The sequence below is a fragment of the Myotis brandtii genome, unplaced genomic scaffold, assembly GCF_000412655.1.
Source record: "Myotis brandtii unplaced genomic scaffold, ASM41265v1 scaffold1423, whole genome shotgun sequence".
Lineage (NCBI taxonomy): Eukaryota > Metazoa > Chordata > Mammalia > Chiroptera > Vespertilionidae > Myotis > Myotis brandtii.
Window position 1 is genome coordinate 316,495 of NW_005355087.1, and position 17,776 is coordinate 334,270.

Here is a 17,776-nt window from a genome sequence, read left to right on the forward strand (position 1 = left end):
AATTTTCAAACTCAGGAGGAAACAACCCAATTAAAAATAATAAATAACAGTATTGTTGGGTTCTTAATATATGTAGAAGTAAAATGAATTACAATAATAGCACATATGCCAGAAAATTAATGGAAGTTGTTTTTTAAGAAATGTAAAAAAAGAAAGTACATTATAAAAACTACGAAATGACATGAAGATTACAAATTGTTACTATTTTTAAGAACTACAATTTTACAACGGTTCATTCTCTTCTATTGAGGACTTCCAATTCTAAGTATAGTGAACCCTCCTTGCTGAAAACAACTGAAAATACTGAAGTAAGAAAAACTTCTTTCTAAATATACCAATAAACTGACAAGACAGTGAAATACCTTCAGAGGCCAAAATCTAAGTGAATGTAGAGAGTTGAACACTAAAACCAACTTTTGCCAAGGACAGTTGCCTAAAGTGATGAAAGTTAAGCTTTACCTATGAAAACCTCAGTAGGCACAGAAGACTAACACAAACCTAGTTTCTAATCTACTATCAACTTCCAGTAAAGTTAAAAATGTGTGTGAGTCAGAAATTCCAAATTTTTACTCAGAGTATGTTCTCAAGGAGACATGAGTAAGAATATTCACAGTAGACTACTAGTAAGAGTAAAAACAAAACCAAAACACTAAAACTTAACTCCAATGTCCATTAAAAAGAAAAGTTAAATAAACTGACTTATTCATACAGAAAAATGAATTATAGCTACCTGCAACAACACAGATGTGTCTCAAAAACATTACTCTCAAGAGAAAAAGCAAATCACTAAAAATATATAAATATATAAATATAGTTATAATTTGTTTTTTCTAAAGATATATGATAGAACTAAAGGAAATAAGCACAAAATTCGAGGTGATGATTATCTCTGACGAAGGTAAAGAAACACAATAAAGATTTCAAACATATTTGTAATCATTTATAAATATTCCTTTATCTAATCAACATTTAATTTAAAATCCTTAACAAAAATATTCAAACAACCAAAATACATAGTTTCATTAAAAATCTTTCAATAGTCTTAAGATATGTTAAACCATTCTAAAACCTTTCTGGGTTTGCTTTAATCCCCATATAAAATTAGAGAGGCAAAAAACTATTGATTCTACCTTTCCAATACTTCTTAAATTTATCCTCATTTCATTTTCACTGATACTATCCTAAGAAGTTCAGGTCATCAAAATCTAATCGAGACTACTGAAATTACCTCCGCATTGGTCTCCTTGCCTCCACAAATTGTCCTCTTTAATATCTTCTTCAAACTGAACCAAGTTATCTTTCTAAAATGCTAGTCAGATGTTATCTTCCCATTCTACAGCTTCCAGATGACAAAGGGCTTTCCTAGTTATGGCACAGGCATCTTATCTCAACTCTCACTGTATCCAAACCCTATCCCCACCCTCATTCCCTTCATACTACCCTAATCTTTAATCCCCCTAGACCAGCAGTTCTCAACCTGTGGGTCGAGACCCCTTTGGGGGTCGAACGACCCTTTCACAGGGGTCGCCTAAGACCATCGGAAAACACATATATAATTACATATTGTTTTTGTGATTAATCACTATGCTTTAATTATGTTCAATTTGTAACAATAAAATTGGGGGTCACCACAACATGAGGAACTGTATTAAAGGGTCTCGGCATTAGGAAGGTTGAGAACCACTGCCCTAGACTATTCTCAATACCTTGAATATACATCTTCAATCATCTGTATTGTTTGCAAAATTTCAAATACACAGCCCAACAATATTCTTTGCATGTCCCAATCAGACTCATACTTTAAAATCCAACTCAATTTTTTTCCTTATCATGCTTTTTCCGATGTTCAACCTATCAAAAATTCCAATCCAACACTTTCCTAAAATAAAGCTTCAAGAAAACACTATCATGAATTTAGACCCTAATCTTTTTCTTTAATATGTTTTTATTGATTTTAGAGAGATAAAAGGCAAGGGAGAGAAGCATTGATGTGAGAAAAATTGATCGGCTGCCTCCTACATGCCTCCTACTGGGAATTGAGCATGCAACCCTGGCATGTGCCCTGACCTGGAATCAAACTTGTGACCTTTGTTGCATGGGACAAAGTTCATCCAACTGAGCCACACAGGCCAGGGATAGACCATAATCTTTTAAGTAAAAGTTTAGGTGAGTTTATACTAAGCATAGCGGTATGAAATTCTGTATGCAGTTTAATAATTTCAAGGGCTTTTTAAAGAGGAGTTCTGGAAAATTTAATTGATATGCAAATTAGAATTCTGAAATTCCAGTGCATTTACCATGGCTTGAAAGAATTTACATCTCTAGTTAATAAATGCTACCAAAGTATATGAACAGTGTATGCCACAAGGATATTCTGCTACTCAACTACATTTTGGCTGACTATAAAAACTTAAACTAGATAGTCATCCAGGGTATTTCCCTTGAGGAAGAGAAAGGATGACTTAAAACAAGTAAAGTTTAATACAGCTGAGGCCTCATGAAGCCTTGACTACTACTAAACAAATTAACTATGAAGGATAATCTCTCCATTACTACCAAGAAATTTCCATTTCTTATCACTATCATTTTTCTATTCAAAGATAAGTTTGATGGTATTAACTTCATTTTTCTGACAAACTATATCCGTCATTCCCTAAAAGAAATTTATTCCTTCTTTCTACAGATTCCCAAAAAAGTCCTATTATTATGTCTTGCAGAACCTTGAATTTTGGTTTATTCCTTAATACTTTCTTCAATCTCATATTACAAGGATTCATTAGAATTGTTTTTTCTTCAGAAATAACTTCATAGTACATTTTAATAGTGGTAAGCAAGGAGTTAACATTTATTTATGACTAACCATTGCAAAGTTTAAGAAAATTTGACATATGAAAGGATTTTTTAAGAAGTACTGACATCCATATTGTTACACTTTATTGTTATGGCTTTTTTCCACATATATATAGCACTACCTAAAGCAATGACTAGAGAACACACACTTTCAGAAAAAGTTATCTCCAACTTCCAAATATAAATATAAATGCAGAATCTTGACAAGGAACCTGCAAAGTTCTGAATTAAACTTGGCCTACTATGATCATCTAATCAGGATCCTTTTCTCTTTAAAGTCGCTCTAAAGTATGGTGCTATTTCTGCATGAATAAAAATTACTATTACAGTTACGGCATTTCCCTAAGAGCAGTTTTTGTCACACATTTTCATTTTTAATATCTATGTTCAAATTCTATGCTTATGTAATTTTCTTGAAAGAAATAACATCTCTTAGATTTTTTTATGTAGAAACACTGGAACAGAAATCATTTTGCAACCAAACTCTTACCTGAATAATTGTGGCCAATATATTTACATAATTACTTTCAGTCTGATAGAGTTCTTTTGCAACTTGCCACCTGGCTGACTGCTTTGAAGGAACCGGAGTGGAATTTTTAGAAGACTTAGTACAAGACTTTGGTGTTTCTAAAAGATAAAAAAGGAGGAATGATTTAAAATGCAGGCCAGATATAAGTACTAAACATTGCATAGATTTAACAGAAAAAGGGAAGCATACTAACTCTTATAAATACACCACCATATAGATTTTCATTACGCTAAAATTTCCTCATGAGGCCAGAAAAAAATTGTCAAAAATATCAATGACTCCAAGTTGACAGACTTTTTACTAAACAGATAGCCTGTATTCTTAAAAAATGCCAAGGTCATTAAAACAAAGACTGAGGAACTGCACCAGATTAGAAGAGACTAAAGAGATGTAACATAACCTGTGATCCTGGGATGGATCCTAGATGAGAGGGGAAACAAAACAAAAAAAAAGAAAAGAAAACTTTTCTCTTTTGCTAAAAAGGACATTAATGGAACAACTGATAAAATTTGAAGGTTTGTGGGGTAGATCATAGCATTAAGGTTAACTTCCTAATTACAAAATACAAGAAATCTCCCTATATTTTAAGAAATATAAATTTAAGTGTTAGACATAACGGCACAACTTATCTACAATGTACTCTCAAACATTAAAAATATGTGTGGAGACAAAGAGAAGATGAATGAATGAATGAATGAATGTTAAAGCAAACATAGAATATTTCCATTTGGGAAATTTGAGTAGAAAGTATATAGGAATCTTTATATTTGCAGTATTTTTGCAATCTGAAATTATTTCAAAATAAAAAGCAACATATAGAAATATTTAAGTTAAAAGGAAAAGGTTATGATTACACTCTCCATATATCTACACTAATAAAAGAAAAACATGCAAATTGACTGTACTTTTGCTATGCCTTAAGCCACGCCCACCAGCCAATCAGAGTGGCCATATGCAAATTAACACAACCAAGATGGCGGTTAATTTGCATATACCGGCTGGGAGTGAAGACTGAAGACAACGTGGGAGCGAAGCGCTACAGAAGGGAGCAAAGTAGAGGCAGCGGAGACAGGAACGGAGACAAGGCTGCAGAGGCGGGAGGGGAAACCCAGCCGAGCGGCTGGGGGCGGGAGGGGAAATCCAGCCGCAGCGGCTGAGAGTGGGAGCGAAGCCCGCCTCAGTGGGTTTCGCTCCCTTCTCTGCTTCGCTCCAGCCGCAGGAAGCCATATTCTTGCAGGAATCTTCCTGCAATGGGCCTCTAGTATATATATATAAATATATATACAGCCAAGAGATGGCTCGTATCTCGAAAAACTCGTTAGTCGGGACATTCATAAGTCAAGGCCCCAATGTATATATATTTATATATATATATGAAGAAATCCTCCCTCAAAAAATACCCAACATCAACTGCAAATTCATTGTTAGTTCAAAGTATCTTAATATAAAACATCTAGTCCAACCCAAAGTGCAGGGAGGATACATTCATATATTTTATATGTATTTCAAGAAAAATTAAAATAAATTTTATAAAAGCTTAAAATACATTTTCTTACTATCAGTATGATTAGAATATTGCAACATTATATACAGAATCTCCTAATTGAAAGTCTAATGTTCCTCAGCTATGGATGTAGTAGAAATATTCAAAGAATAACAAAGATAGTGTGACTGAAGCTTAGAGAGTATCACTGGAAAGCATGATACCACATGAGGTTAGAGGTAGATGAGGAAGGATTACATAGGAACTTGAAAGTTATGGTAATACAAAGCCACTCAATGACTAAGCAGAGTGGCATGATCTAATTCAGCGGTCGCCAACCAGTGGACCACGGACCACTGGTGATCCGGGAGGTCCAAAAGGTTGGTGACTGCTGATTTAATTTATATAATTTTAGAGACCATTGTTAAATGCTAATGTAGAAAGGCAAAACTGGATATAAAGAGGTCACTGCAATTGTCTGAGAGAGATCTTTTCTACAGAAAAAGTTGATAAAGTATGGCAAAGGAATAGTGTTGAAAGCGGTAGAGAGAATCAAAGTTCTAATTTGATAATGTTATGTTTAAGATGCGGACAAGGAGGCATGAAGTAGGCAATTGGAGAGGGAAGACAACAAATTTTGGGGTCATCAGCATATAAATGTTGTTAAAGCCATGGAATTAAATGAGATCATTTAGGGAAAATAAAAAAAGAAAAGAAACAACAAAGGAATAACATTCAACATTCAGAGTTGGAGAGTGAAGCTGGGCAAAGGAGAATGAGAAATGTACATAAGCCAAGATAAAAAATGAGTCCAGAAGTAGCTGTTCATGTGCTGAATACTATTGATTGCATAGAAACTGTCATCTCTCTAGCAAGATCCAATGTCACAGTAGGGGGGGACTGAAGTTCAACCGGAATGGGTTGAAAAGACAATGAAAAGCAGAAAATGAGCTAGTGAACCAAGGTAATTCTTTGAAGAGTGCTCATGTGAAAGGGAAGAGAAAAAGGGAATAATAAATGGAGAGTGCCACGAGATCAGTGGAAGGTTTTGATTGTTTATCAAGTCTAGAAAACACAACATTATTTATATGCTGACTAAAAAATTAAAAATTGATGATCAACAGAGAAGAACTCATTGTAGCTTTCCTGTATCAGTTTAGAACAAAGTAAACTCAGCCTCCTCTGACTTCATTGTATCTGTTTTCCCCATAATACATCTATAATTTTATTTAGCTAGTGCTAAGAATGCTCTTTGAATGGTTCCATCACTTTCTAGCTGTGTGACCCTTAATGAGTTATTTCTCTGACCTCAGTCTAGTCATCTGTAAAATAGGAGAAATGAAATCAATCTTATAAATACAAAAAATATACAAAAGCACTTAGCATACAGTAAACAATCATTAAATAGAAGCATTTTCATGTGCCTTTTCTCAACTAGAACAAAAGTAATTAAAGGCAGAGCCTTTCATATTCACTATAAGCAGAGATTTACCTATAGTTTAACAATATTCCATTCCACTAAATTTTAAAGATAAATTTTAAATGTGAATTACCTCCATAGTTAATGCTAGACTCTGGTGTGTTGGAGATATCTAGAAGTGACCCTATAGAAAGGGAATGTTCAGCTGATGGGCGCTTACGGGGAGGGAAAGGTGACAGGTCTGTCTCTCTTGAAAGCTGAGCAAGCGTCTCTTTTAAACGACGTCTTTTGCGATTGCTGTTTGGAGTACTTAGAGAAAGCAGTGACACTGATTTCTTGAGCTCAGGTGTATTAGCCTGCAATCAAAAGCACAAAAACCTCAATTTCACTTCCATGGCTCTTTACTGGGACAGGAACAAAAGAAAAATATATTTGAGTCCGATAAAACCTGGATTTTGCACAATAATTTACAACTATATACCCTGCCAGGTAATTCAGAAGCTTCATAAAACATAATAGTCAAGGGACCACTGTAGTTGTCTAAGCCCTAGCACCTCATTCCTTTTCTTCATAGCACTATCACCATTACATATTCGTCTGTAAGCTTGTTTACTATCTATTCCCCATTAGGCCATAAACTCCAGGAGAGCAGGAGCCATTCACATTTTGTTCACTGTATCCCTAGCATTTAGCACGGTGCTAGACACACCGCTCTCCAACATTTGTCAAACAACACTAGATTTTTAAAGCTCTCTCTCGATATCTAAAGCATTTTAACTTTATGTTAAGAACCTAACACTGAGAAGAGAACACAATATAGTATTTACCTGTTTAAACCCACACATCTCTCAGTGTTCTATTCAAAATTATTAAATCCCAAACTGAAGTAAATCTTCCCATAAAACCTCTTCTATAGCTTTATGCCACATTTTGGTGAATACCACACTTCACCACGATCCAGCATGGAGGCTGGATTTTCCTTGCCTACATTCTACTACTACAGTCATTGTTTTTAACGACATCTTCCCCCTTAATATTAAATGCCTCCCAATATTTATAGCAGAGATTTTTAACTAGTGTGCTATAAGAATTTTTAATCTCGCAATACCTATTTAGTCAGGGGCACTGGCCTCATTTCCTTTAGACCAGTGGTCAGCAAACTGCGGCTCGCGAGCCACATGCGGCTCTTTGGCCTCGAGTGTGGCCACGAAGTTTCAATCGCACTGTACATGCGCGCCCGCACATGGTATTTTGTGGAAGAGCCACACTCAAGGGGCCGCAGTTTGTCGACCACTGCTTTAGACTGTCCAATAAAAAAATGACAACAGCCAATACAAGAATAGCCATCCAGTGGGAATGAATGAAAATTATACCTACTTTTTGTCAGATTGGCAAAAAATATATTTTTTTTGATATGTTGCAGAATTTTAGTAATCAGTTTATGTGTGTCATGAGATAAAAAGGGTTGAAAGTCGGTGACTTATAGGATAAAATTTAAACCTCTTCAATATATTAAAAACTTCTTAATTCTGCCCACTTAGTAAGCTTTATCTGTTGGCCTTCTTTCTCACATTTGTTTTCTAAAGCCATACTAAGCTACTTGCCATTTTAACATACTTTCAAGCTTTCATACCACTCCCACTTGCTGTCTAACTTGAATGTCCTTACCAGGTTAGCCTAGCAAGTTGGCTCAACACTTCTTTGCTCTTTTTAATCCTACCCAAGTCTCTCAGAATGAGGCTAGTTAAAATACATTATTCAATTATGGCATATATAATTCTTCATTATAACTGTTTGCATATCTATCTTCCCCTTAGGGTTCTAAGTTTCTAAAGATAGGGATATTAGTGTTCATAATAATACCACCAATTATTAGAATCCTATATAATAAAGGCTAATATGCAAATCGACCGAGCGGTGGAACAACCAGTCGCTATGATGCGCACTGACCACCAGGGGGCAGATGCTCAATGCAGGAACTGCCCCCTGATGGTCAGTGCATTCCCACAGGGGAGCGCTGCTCAGCCAGAAGCCGGGCTCATGGCTGAGCGCAATGGTGGTGGCAGGAGCCTCTCCCACCTCTGCAGCAGTGCTAAAGATGTCCAACTGACAGCTTAAGGGAGAAGGCCTAAGTCGTCAGTCAGACATCCCCTGAGGGCTCCTGGACTGTGAGAGGGCACAGACTGGACTGAGGGACCCCCACCCGCCCAGTGCAAGAATTTTGTTTACCAGGCCTCTAGTGACATAAGATTACAACAATATCCATTACAATGAGTGGTTTTACCTAAATAGACACAGGTGACTACTCCAATTGTTCTCAAACTCCTAAACATGATGTAAAAGATGACCTATATGCTAATTATACCATGCTCTTTTTAGATAAAAGTGTCATCTTTATACAATCAAATTCACAGAACAAATAACTAAGACACATTTTTTAAAAAGCATACCTTTTCATATAAATACATAGTTTCTCCAGCTCGGGCATCCATTTGAATGCTTCCCCAGAACCACTAGGTGAGAAAAACAACATTTTAATTAAGAATTTGCATTATCAGAAATGCCAATTGTAATATTTTTAGAAAACCAATCTCATTTTTTAATTACTTGCCTCTTGCTTGACAACATAAAGTTTCTTTGAAGGTTCAAATGGAAGTTCTTTTACTGTATTCTCTTCAACTATAAGGTGAGTGCACCTTTCATCTCCAACCTGTAAACAGCTACCTCCTAAAGAAAAAATGCATACAAACATATAAATAAGGCAAACTGCCCTAACCGGTCTGGCTCAGTGGATGGAGCGTCGGCCTGCGGACTGAAGGGTCCCAGGTTCGATTCCGACTGGTTATCTCCCATACCCGCCCCAATTGGGGATGGAACACACAACCTTGGCATATTTCCTGACCAGGAATCTAACCCGTGACACTGAAGCAGAACGATGCTCCAACCAACAGAAACACTTTGCCAGGGCCAAACCCAAAATTTTTTTAAGAGGCATATTCACCAGGAAGTCATTAGGCAGGAGTGAGGAATATATATACACACACAGACACACACACACACACACACACACACACATATGTATATATATATAAAACTTTTTAATTATGCCAAATTCTACCTTGCATTTCAGTCATTTCTTCCATATTGGTTTTCTCTTCATCTGAAAATCCCAGGAAACTTAAAATGCAATCTTGAAATGGAGGAACTTTAAATTCATTTCTAAAGTCATCAGCTGATGCACAGAAATCCCTAAAAAATATATATATTCTTCTAAAACAGCTTAACTTAAATTCAACAAATTAGGTACATCAATTTCTAATCCTCAAGGTTTCAGCATAATCCATTTATTGAAAATATTTTACATCGGATCCTGAAATATTAACAAAACTTTAACATTTTAATAACAAAAGCTAAAAAAATTTTTTTTGATGTGTCCTCACGTCATCCTGAATTAAATTCTGACAAAATTTGATCATGGGTAATTTTTACAAGATTCAAATTCCTACTCTGTACATGAAATTTTATTGTGTGCTAGGGGTTCAAATTTCATTAAATATTAAGTAATGAAGAAGCACAACAGCAAGGAATTATGAGGTTGGAAAGCTTAAAAAGATTATCAATTGCAATTACCACTTAAAATGTAACCAGAAAAATATAAAATAAGAAAAAACACAACATGATCCAAATATCCAGATGCATTAAGCTATTACCTAATAATTTTAGAATATTTATGACAATAAAAATCATTTCTCAGATGTCTTCCAATTTTCAATATTTCATAATTGTTTATATTTTTATTGATTTCAGAGAGAAAGGGAGAGAGATAGAAATATCAGTAATGACAGAGAATCATTGATTGACTGCCTCCTGTATGCCCCTTACTGGGGATTGAGCCCACAACCCAGGCATGTGCCCTGACCAGGAATCAAACTGTGTCCTCCTGGTTCATAGGTTGACTCTGAACCACTGCGCAACACTGGCCAGCCGTAACTTTTTTTTTATAACTTCACTCTTCCTAACCTTTATTCCCCAAGCTACCCCAAGACTGAGTTCATTTTCTTCTATATTAGTTATGAATTTAGGGTTTGAAGCACATGGGATTACTTCCATAACATTTAATTCACATAATGAACTACTGAATTTTTAAACACTTACTGTTCATTCCGCCTTTCCCAAGCTTTATAAATCCATTCTGGCTTCATAATTGGAGTACCCAGGCTCACAGCAATCTAAAAATAAAAACATTAAACTACTATTAATTTTTACTTTAAATAACTGCATTCATGGAAGTTCCAAGCAATTACATACATACTTTTTTTGCAGTTTTAGATCATTGTTCATCTACTTTGTAACATAATATAAAGAAAAGTTAATAGGAAAAAAACTCTCTCAATCATACAACTTAGGTTAAAACAAATTCCATGATGTGCAAACCATTTCCTTATTTTACTAGTACTTTAAATAAATGTATCTCTGAAGTTGATGAAGTTCACCTTTATTATAGTTTATTTCTCCTTTCATGTTTACTTTCGTGAAAGAACTGACTCCCATGATAGCACTAAAGAAGAAAACATCGGATCAACTAAAAACTTCAGTATGAATTAGAAAGTAGGAATTCCCTGGAATTAACTGAAATTAACATTTGCTACATAAATAATAAATACACTGATGGAGGGTTGGAACAGAGAGATAAAGTCTCCCTAAGATAGATATTCAAGTATAATCTTAACTAAGATTTTAATCCTAATAAAGATACTTTCTCTTGTTTTAATATTTCCACAAGTTAAAATTTAGGAGCATTTTATAAAAACACTAGTGGCCCAGCGCATGAAATTCATGCACGGGTACGGTCCCTAGGCCTGGCCTGCAATCAGGGCCATCTTCCCCAGCTGCCCACAGCCGGCCCCAGCTCGCGCCGCCACCCACCCCCGGTTTCCCATTCACCACAGGCGATCAGAGCCTGCCGGCCAGGGAAAGGGACCAAGAGGTGGTCAGTGTGCTTCATAGTGACTGGTCGAGCGGTCGTTCTGGTCATTCCACCATTGGGGTCAATTTGCAAATTACCCTTTTATTATATAGGAAGATAGCTCTGCTCTGTTCTTATAAAAGACCACTTTTATTTGATGAGAGAGATACATATCTCTCTCATCACTTCCCAACCCCCCTCATTTACTAATGCTCATAGTAACCTTTGTAAATAGTATTCATCTGCCTGAAATGTTATCCATCAACAAACCTTCAAAATCCTACTCATCTTTGAAGACCTAAATCAAGTTCCATTGCCACCTTAAAAGCTGAGACCACACTCCTATGATTTAAAATTTTGTGTTGTAGCCAGTGTTGTCAGTGGTTAGAGCATCGGCCCAAGAACCAAAGAGTCAGGGGTTCGATTCCAGGTCAAGGGCAGGTAACCTGGGTTGCAGGTTCAATTCCTGGCCCTGTTGGGGCTCATGCAGCAACCAACTGATATGTCTCTCTCACATCAATGTCTCTCTTTTCTCTCTCTCTCTCTCTTTTCCCATCCCCTCCACTATCTCTAAAAATCAATGGGAAAATATCCTCCGGTGAGGATTAAAAATAAATATATAAATAAATAAAATGCTTTAAAGAAACGAAAGAAAAAATATCCTCAGGTGAGGATTAACAACAAAAAACAGCGTTTGAAAAAAGAAAAAAAATGTTGCTACAGGTACATAAAGCAAAAATTGAATTTCTGAACTTCAGTAAATTATAGGACATAGATGAGACTGTTGTTATTAAATCTAATCCTGAATGATGCAATACTGAAATACACAAAAATACCCAAGTTTACATACCCTGAATTTTTCTCCTTGTGTACAATTTGCCACCAAATGTGTTACTTTGGAATTAAAGTCTTTTCGAATAACTCCACCCATGTGATGGACCAATGTCACCAATCTGACCTCAAAAGAAAAATTAAGCAACATTAGCTTTATAATTAATTTAAATAAAAATTTAAACTATGTTTACAACTTATTTAGCATTAACTGAATACTTTCTATTTTATAAGGTACATAAAGGAATTTTTATATAGGTATATAACTTTACATCAAAAAAATTGAAAATCTGTTTTACTGGCACAAAACTATATATAGTGACTAGAGGCCCGGTGCATGAATTCCTGCACCAGTGGGGTCCCTCAGCCTGGCCTGCAGGATCAGGCCGAAACCGGCTCTCCGACATCCCCCGAGGGGTCCCGGGTTGCGAGAGGGTGCAGGCCAAGCCGAGGAACCCCACCGGTGCACGATTGGGCCCGGGGAGGGACGTGGGAGGTTGGCCAGCTGCAGAGGGACCATGGGAGGGCTCCATGGCGTGTCTGGCCCGTCTCGCCCAGTCTCAATCAGCCGGACCCCAGCAGCAAGCTAACCTACTGGTCGGAGCATCTGCCCTCTAGTGATCAGTGCACATCATAGCGACTGGTCGACTGGTCAACTGTCTGCCCCCTGGTAGTAAGTGCATATCATAGTGAACAGTTGAGCGGCCTTAGCATATCAGTCTGGCTCAGTGGAGAGAAGATTCCCAGGTTTGATTCTGGTCAAGGGCACATACCTGGGTTGCAGGCTTGATCCCTGACCCCCAACACATTCAGTTGGGGCATGTGTGGGAGGCAACCAATCAATGTTTCTTTCTCCTTGTCTCTCTCCCTCCCTTCCACTCTCTTTAGAGATCAATGGAAAAGTAGCCTCAGGTGAGGATTAACAAAACAAAAAAAAGAAAAGCAGTTTCTGTGAATTCTCCAGGGCAATAAGAATACTTTAAGGCTGAACTTGTGTGAAAAAAAAAATTGTACTGTGTGCACAAAAACTTCAAATAATGTGGTCAATAGGATATTGAAAAGACAGTTTAAACAGATTGGACAGTTACTAAGTTTTTCTGTTAATTCATATGCTAGCCATCCTAGACAAAATATTTGGTTTTTTTTATAAGGCTCTTCACAATATTTCTTCACAAAATTGAAACTGGTATAGACATAGTAATTTCTCCAAAACGTTGAAAATAAAACCAGGGTACAATGATCAAAAAGTATCAATTTAAATATATTTTGCTGGAAAAAATATTCTTTGAATAGAATGTTTTGAAATACTTACTAGTTCTTCTTTCTTCCTGAATCCAGTAAAGCATAGTACTAGATTCATCATGCTTGTACAATAGAGTGGACGACATGAAAACGGCAAAGGCTGAAGAATAATTTTAAATCTATGAGCTTTCTTTATAGTAGAAAATAGAATCCATCTTTCTCAAGTTAAAAATATCTTCCCTCTTATCAATCAACTATCCCAATCCAAAGATTTACTTGCATTTTTCAATATGCAATAAAAATAGCAAAAAATTTGCTAGTTTCACAATAAAATTTCCACAATTCCCAAATCATATTTGATACACATAATCTAAGCACACTTTGATTTGCAAATTAAACACAAATATATTCAAACCTTTAGTTCTAAAATGTACTTTGTCACATGTGAAATATTATCAATAAAGATTTCCGACTCCATAGATTACTGTAAATGCTTCCAATTAAAGTTAAAACAGGTCAAATACTTGTAAATATTAGGTATATAACATAAAATTGAACCAAATATGCTCCCAATTTTTGGGCTAAAAAGATGGAAGTAATCAGTAAATATTTTAACCAATTTAACAAATATATATCAGAATAAGAATATGCAGATATTTAACATTTAATATATGTATATTTAATTTTGGGCTTTAAAATTTTTACTTGGCTTCTGAAAGCAACATTTCTCAACCGAAACAGAGAATTAAAGATTGTCATGTGCTTCTTACTAGTATCTATAACAAAAACACAATGACCAATGACTTCAGCAATTTTAAGTTAATAAGGCAAGCTTTAGAATGGCAAAACATAGCAATAAAACCAAAGAAGAGGGACTAACTCTGCTATAACTCTTATATATTATATATATAGCTTTTATTGCTTAACTTTCAAAGGTCTTAGATTTTCACTACTGAAAATTACAATAGAAAAAAAAAACGAAAGGATTATACACTAGCTACTACTATTCCTATTTTAAATATTTCATGCTCAACAATTAACGGAATTTTCTACTTATCAATTTTCAAAACATTCATTAATAAAAATTTAACCTGGAAAAGTCATAATAAATGTATATTCTTCTTACCTCTCCTTTTTGTGCACAGTTTAATACTACTGGTGGTCCAATAACTCTACAATCAGTCTTGTATAACTCAGTAAAGACAGGATCCTGGAAGTCCATGACTATAAATACATTTTCAAATTCTGGAGAATCCAAACTTTCATATTCTTCTACTGATTCCATCTTTACAAAGGGCACTTTAATTTCCTTGATTTTTTTTGAAATAAAATGTATTATATAATTAATTCATATAACTTTAAATAAGACCTACAAATTCAATACCAAAATTTTAATTTTATATTTGTTAAACTTAAGTTTTAAATCATACCATAATGAACATTATATTCAAGAGTGAGCAGTCATTTCTTTAGTTGCTGATTTGCATTTTTACATATACATATGTCTCCATCTATATTAAGATCTTAAATTTTGAAGATTACTCTTATAAAGGCCTAAGCTTTGACTTGACTTAATAGTCATTATAAATCTTGTATGCATATAAAATAAAAATGATGAATTTAAGCACACACATTTTGACAGTAGGATGCATTAAGATAACCGCTATTGCTTTTTCTTCTACCAGTGGTCGGCAAACTCATTAGTCAACAGAGCCAAATATCAACAGTACAAGGATTGAAATTTCTTTTGAGAGCCAAATTTTTTAAACTTAAACTATATAGGTAGGTACATTGTTATCTTAATTAGGGTACTCCTAAGGCTTAGGAAGAGCCACACTCAAGGGGCCAAAGAGTTGCATATGGCTTGCGAGCTGCAGTTTGCCGACCACTGTAATCTAACCAAGAAAATGATGCCATACATATGGTTCCTTCTTGTACAAACAAGTCTTTAGAAAAAATAGAAAACTATGGCACTTGAAATCTTCCAAAAGGGTATAGATTAATGTAATCATTTCAGTATATATGAGGAAAATAAGAGAAAGATGTGAACTATGTAGGCAGTTACAGCAAGGCAAGGATATATAGAAAAGCAAGTTACTGTTTACCACTTTATACTGTACATCAATGAAAAAGAATGAAGATATTTAAGTACTTATATGACTCCCATGTAACAAAAAAAGAGAACCATTTAAAGCAAAATTCTGAATGGTTAAATGATTTGGGCTTTCTTTGGTAGTTGATGTGATGGGCTGAATCATGTATCCCCAAGATTCATGCTGAAACTAACCCCCTTATACCCTAAAATGTGACTGTATATTTGATAATAGGGCCTTTTAAGAGATAATTAAGGTAAAACGAGGTCATATGGGTGAGCCCTAATCCAATCTGTCTTGTGTCCTTAAAAGAGGAGGAAATTTTGGGGGGCACACACAGACATAGCAGGATGTGCATACACAGAAGAAAGGCCATGTGAAGACACAGCAAGAAAGTGGTGGCCACCTGCAAGACAAGGAGAAAGGCCTCAAGAGAAGCCAAACCTACTAACATCTTGATCTTGGACTCCTAGACCTAGGAACTATGAGAAAATATATTTCTGATGTTTAAGCCACCCAGTGTGTGGTATTTTGTATGGCAGCCCTCACAGACTATTCCAGCTGGTATAGAGAATTAAATATATTTCATATGCTGAGGCAAATTCCCCAATGACTGTCAATAATTATTATTTATAATTTGGAAATAGAGCAAGAATTTAGAATAAATATAACGGTAATGAGAAAAAAGATAAAGAATTTAGAGAAAAGTATCAGATCTTTGTAAATTCATGATATGCCATTTAAATTTAACAATGACAAATGATAAGGATTTCATTATTTGCAATAGGTGCAATAGTTTGGGGTTTCAGAAACACCCAAATTTTAGAAATAAATTTAAAATTGTTTCTATTTGTCTAGTTTCAGAGTGCACAATATACCTTGCACCTAATTTAGGTCGTCACCATAAGTGAAATATAAGAATACAATCAAGGGAAGTGCAGCATGCCACATGCAATGAAATACTGAACCTACCATATTAACAACACTTTTTATTAATTTTTCATCCGATTTTCCAGGGCAACTTTCTTTTATCTTTATAACTGGTACATCCATTATTTTAATAGTCTGTGGAAAAGAGACTTAAGTATGAGATTAAAACTATAAAATTATTTACATCCTAATGGAAGAAAAACAGCCTTTTAAAAAAGTTAAAAACTTAAAACTCCATACCTTTAAGGCCTTTATAAGTTCTTCTTGTTTTCCAGCTTCTTGAACCAATACCACTCTTGTTTCAACCTGAGGCATTTCTTCTATTAAAATTAAAAATGTTTAAATATATTTATCAGGAATTAACATCAAAATCAGTAGTTCCTATTCCCATCTTTGGCTATATCTACTATATTTTCCATCTTTGAGATGATAACGTTCTCTAAAATTAAAATTACTTAATTCCCAGCTTGTTAAAAAATATTTTGGCCACATTCCATTTTAAGGAAGAGAACATATATACAAACATCAACACTCCTCCTAACCAAAGAAAGCACTCAATATCTTGTACAAGCATCTTCATCAACAGTGCATGCAAATTTAGGAAAGACTCATTTACTTAGTGATGTAAGGAAAGAAGTCTTTTCACCTAACCAGATATAACTGAATACAGTCTAGCTAACAATGTTGCAGCTAGATTGGCCCTCACATACAGAAAAAGCAATATCCAATATGACTTCCCCTTCAAAGTTGGGATGCATTAATCCATACAATAAAAAGTGTAGGGGGGTCACTGAGGGTTAGGGGACAGGAGGCATCTATAATACTTTCAACAATAAAGATAATTTTTTTAAAGCTATGTCGTGTAAAGATTGTCAACAAATATTTACTGAATACCTGTACTCTAACTTAACAGCATTACAGTTAAATGATAAGAAAGTCTCCAGTCAATAAGTTTAGTATTAAAATAGTGATTTGCAGTTTGAAAGCACAGTTACCTTCAACATATAAAGTAGGTCCATTAAGTAAGTTTTCCTTGGAAGCTTCAGTAACTTTAGAATCGAAAATGGAAGAGTCTGCCAAGCTTGTCCTCCCAGCACATGTTAGTACACTATTGTCAGCCATTGTCTGTACTCTTCTAAGTTCACTAGGAAAAGAATACATTTGAATAAGAACACATGAAACAAACATGATCTCTGGGCAAAGAAAAATTTAAAAAATAAAAGAATAAAAAGCATCAGCACCCATTTTTCTTAATATTGAACCAAAGAAAGTGCACTCAACGTCTCTGAACCTCGGTTTCCTCTTCTATAACATAAACCCACCAGTACCTGACTCGGTAGACTATGGTACAAATAACAATCAAAAGCGCGCAGGCCCTGCGGTGGAGCATCCACCTAGGAACCAGGGGGTCCCGGCTAGATTCCTGGTCTAG

The 17,776-nt window shown here is 35.3% G+C and overlaps 1 protein-coding gene across 7 annotated transcripts in view; it reads right to left on the reverse strand.

The window, feature by feature from the left end:
• ECT2 (epithelial cell transforming 2) overlaps positions 1-17,488 on the reverse strand; it is a 49,328-nt gene extending 31,840 nt beyond the window's left edge. For 2 of the 7 annotated variants that reach the window (XM_014535293.1, XM_014535290.1), the window contains exons 1-12: positions 17,340-17,488; positions 16,585-16,664; positions 16,387-16,479; positions 14,448-14,630; positions 13,392-13,481; positions 12,099-12,206; positions 10,438-10,511; positions 9,401-9,531; positions 8,894-9,009; positions 8,733-8,795; positions 6,416-6,638; positions 3,341-3,477 (exon numbers count right to left, since the gene is read on the reverse strand). In XM_014535293.1, the coding sequence (XP_014390779.1) occupies positions 3,341-3,477; positions 6,416-6,638; positions 8,733-8,795; positions 8,894-9,009; positions 9,401-9,531; positions 10,438-10,511; positions 12,099-12,206; positions 13,392-13,481; positions 14,448-14,630; positions 16,387-16,479; positions 16,585-16,664; positions 17,340-17,466 (1,425 nt within the window). In that variant the 5' untranslated portion in view covers positions 17,467-17,488. Of the gene's footprint in view, positions 1-3,340; positions 3,478-6,415; positions 6,639-8,732; positions 8,796-8,893; positions 9,010-9,400; positions 9,532-10,437; positions 10,512-12,098; positions 12,207-13,391; positions 13,482-14,447; positions 14,631-16,386; positions 16,494-16,584; positions 16,667-17,339 lie in introns of those variants that run through there. The other 5 variants (XM_014535295.1, XM_014535292.1, XM_014535291.1 and 2 more) reach the window with 4 other exon arrangements.
• Positions 17,489-17,776: the final 288 nt, after the last annotated feature.